Source organism: Anneissia japonica, unplaced genomic scaffold, assembly GCF_011630105.1.
Source record: "Anneissia japonica isolate Jap-2015-1 unplaced genomic scaffold, ASM1163010v1 scaffold70674_len2638_cov124, whole genome shotgun sequence".
Classification (NCBI taxonomy): domain Eukaryota; kingdom Metazoa; phylum Echinodermata; class Crinoidea; order Comatulida; family Comatulidae; genus Anneissia; species Anneissia japonica.
In genome coordinates this window covers 1-2638 of record NW_022696801.1, presented here as the reverse complement: position 1 = coordinate 2638, position 2638 = coordinate 1, and the positions used below count along the sequence as shown (strand labels likewise).

Below are 2638 nucleotides of genomic sequence, written 5' to 3'. Positions count from 1 at the left end.
TCATCATCATACACAGCATTGATGTATCTAGGAGTTTTGGAATAGTGGGGGGATAATTGGGGGGTGCGCAAAGGTGGAGTGGGGCTCGATGATTAACTAAGGGGGCACAACATTAAGTTAGGGGGCACTAGGTCACAAAATAAGGTGATATTCAACCATTTAAATGTGTTTTAATTTGCTTCTGATATTTTCAATGTGGCAGTGACGGGGAGGTGCCAACTTTTTTTTGGAGGGACATGCTCTCCAAACACCCCTTAGATACGCCACTGTGTGACATTTCTTATAATAAGATCTGTTTACACGGTCAGTTTTGTGTGAAAATTGTCACAGGCATTTTTACATTATATTTGATTTTCATTCATTTTAGAAACTTTCAAATGTGAAACAGCAGATATTAGCAGAGACACCAAGATACAATGCCATTGCTGAGTCTTTAAAGTAAGTAAATATTTATTGTTAAGTAAAAATTATGTAGAGTATCTTTGTGATACTTATTATTAGTAATATTTTAGCATACATGCAGCACCTCACTAAATCAAGTAACTTAATGAACCTGATTTGTGGTAATGGGGTCAGTACTAACTGCCAAATATATAAAATTGCATTTTTAAAAATGTTGAACATAATATAAAATGATAAATCACACACAAAAAATATTAAACTGATAAATTACCATAAAAATTTCCTTTAAAACAAGATATATCTTGTTTAGCTGAGATTATTCGGAACTGAGCCAAACACGATTGTTCAGTGTTGAACTTGTAGTGATTATGATAACATTAAAATGAAGCTCTTCTACCACGCATTGATATCTTTTGCTGTTTTCTTTATGTTGATTTTAAGTTCTGGTGAGATGGATCATGATCTTAATTATGCTAATGAAGTCAGAGGTCAAGTTCTCAAACTTTTTGACGTAATGGATTTAATAAGGTAAAGTAAGCACAACCAAAAATAACCTCCATACACTATATTATTATTTATTGTTATGTTATAATTATTAAATAAATATTCTATATTAAAGCTAGGAATCCATTTGTCCGATTACCATTGCAGCCCTGTTCGCAGTGCGGTGTGTTTTAATCGACATACCTGTAACTGTTTTATAAAACGAGAGTGATTCCATTGTTGCAGTTGTGTTTGTCTCCATAATAAGCAAAGCCGAACTGGCAGACTAATCACCTTAAATCAAAACACTAAATGTTGGATAGACAATCTTTTGTTTATAATTCCATTCATGTCTTCAATAAACATTCAGTAGATAGTCATTTCTGGAAATGTTGCTGTCTCTTATTGGTGGGTGGGGATTTTTCAGGAGATATGGAGACTCACTGTGATCCACCGGCAGACAGTTAGCTGTTTTCTGTCTCTGTGACTACCAGGCTATTTTTTAGTTTCTGACTGTTTTTGCAGATTCAGGGCAGCGCTGTCCCCTATTCCTGTAGCCAGAGGGGCATGGTGATGTCTTTCCTGATCCTGACTCCACACCCACCAATAAGATTCAATAAGATTCAATAAGATTCATTAAGATTCAATAAATTCAATATGATTCATTAGATTTAAGTTATTTGAATATGTCTCTTTGGAGTTCCTTGTTAGTTTACTTTTTTCTTTATTCCTCTCTGAAATTGTACCTTGATCAATCACTTGAATTTCATTTGTACCCCGTTGATCAAATGACAATAAAGAATATCGTATCGTATCGTATCATAACATGTGGTAATTTTAATCGCTCCATGGAGGGGTTCATCTGTTTTTATTGCAGCCTACTGTGCGGTGTGATTAATTATTATGCAAATAGGCCTTTAAATCCACACGTGCATGGAATAACTTAAAACGCACTGTAAATACAACCGGAGCCGAACTGAGGCCGGAACCACGACCGGGCTAATGGATTCTTAGTTTGATATTTCACAGTTCTCCAGTATTATTATTTTTACTCTACATCATTGTTATTATTGTAAAAAAGGCTTTCCTTTTTCTACTTCATGATTTCCAAATAATATGTAATGTATGATCTATTTTACAGCAAAAGAATTTTAACTCTAGGAATGAAAAGTGAAAATCTACCACCTATAAGGATTCAAAACCTTCAGAAGAAGATTAGAATGTATGCAACCCATTTCATGCAAGACCAGATGCTCCATCTGCAGACACTGCCAACACAGGATGAACTGCTGTTCCTGCATGAGCAACGTAAAGTAGCTATTGCTCAGCGGATTGCTCATGAGAGACAAGAAGCTCTAGAGATCCAAAGGTTGGAGCAAGAACGACAAGAGAAGCAGAAGATGCAGCAACTGAAAGGTCATCAAAGGAACACCAGTTGGCCATCGATGGCATGGACCAAAGGAACAGAAGTCACAAAAATGAAGGCACAAGAGAGTGAACACTCTGGTAGTGGTACAGGTGGTAGTGGTGAAGCTAAAGGGTGGAAACCACAGGTTGTAAATCAAGCCACACTTGATGCTCAAGATGACCCTTTAGAGCAACAGATCACAATTATCAAGAATTTCCTGGAGCAAGCCAGAAGGGCTGGTAAAATGGATGAGGTGAAGATGCTCGAAGACAACCTAAGAGATTTACAAAAAGAGAAATATTTCCAAAAATTAAAATAATGTATTTTTTTTTTTTTTTTTTTTTA

At 35.8% G+C, this 2638-nt stretch overlaps 1 protein-coding gene across 1 annotated transcript; it reads left to right on the top strand.

Moving 5' to 3' along the window:
- Positions 1-367: 367 nt before the first annotated feature.
- LOC117102160 (rabenosyn-5-like) lies at positions 368-2632 on the top strand (the record flags this gene model as incomplete). Its single annotated transcript, XM_033242365.1, is given in 3 exon segments — positions 368-438; positions 844-930; positions 2027-2632. Coding segments are annotated over 3 exon segments (744 nt in total), but the record flags the coding sequence as incomplete, so codon positions are not given.
- Between the last annotated feature and the right edge of the window lie 6 nt (positions 2633-2638).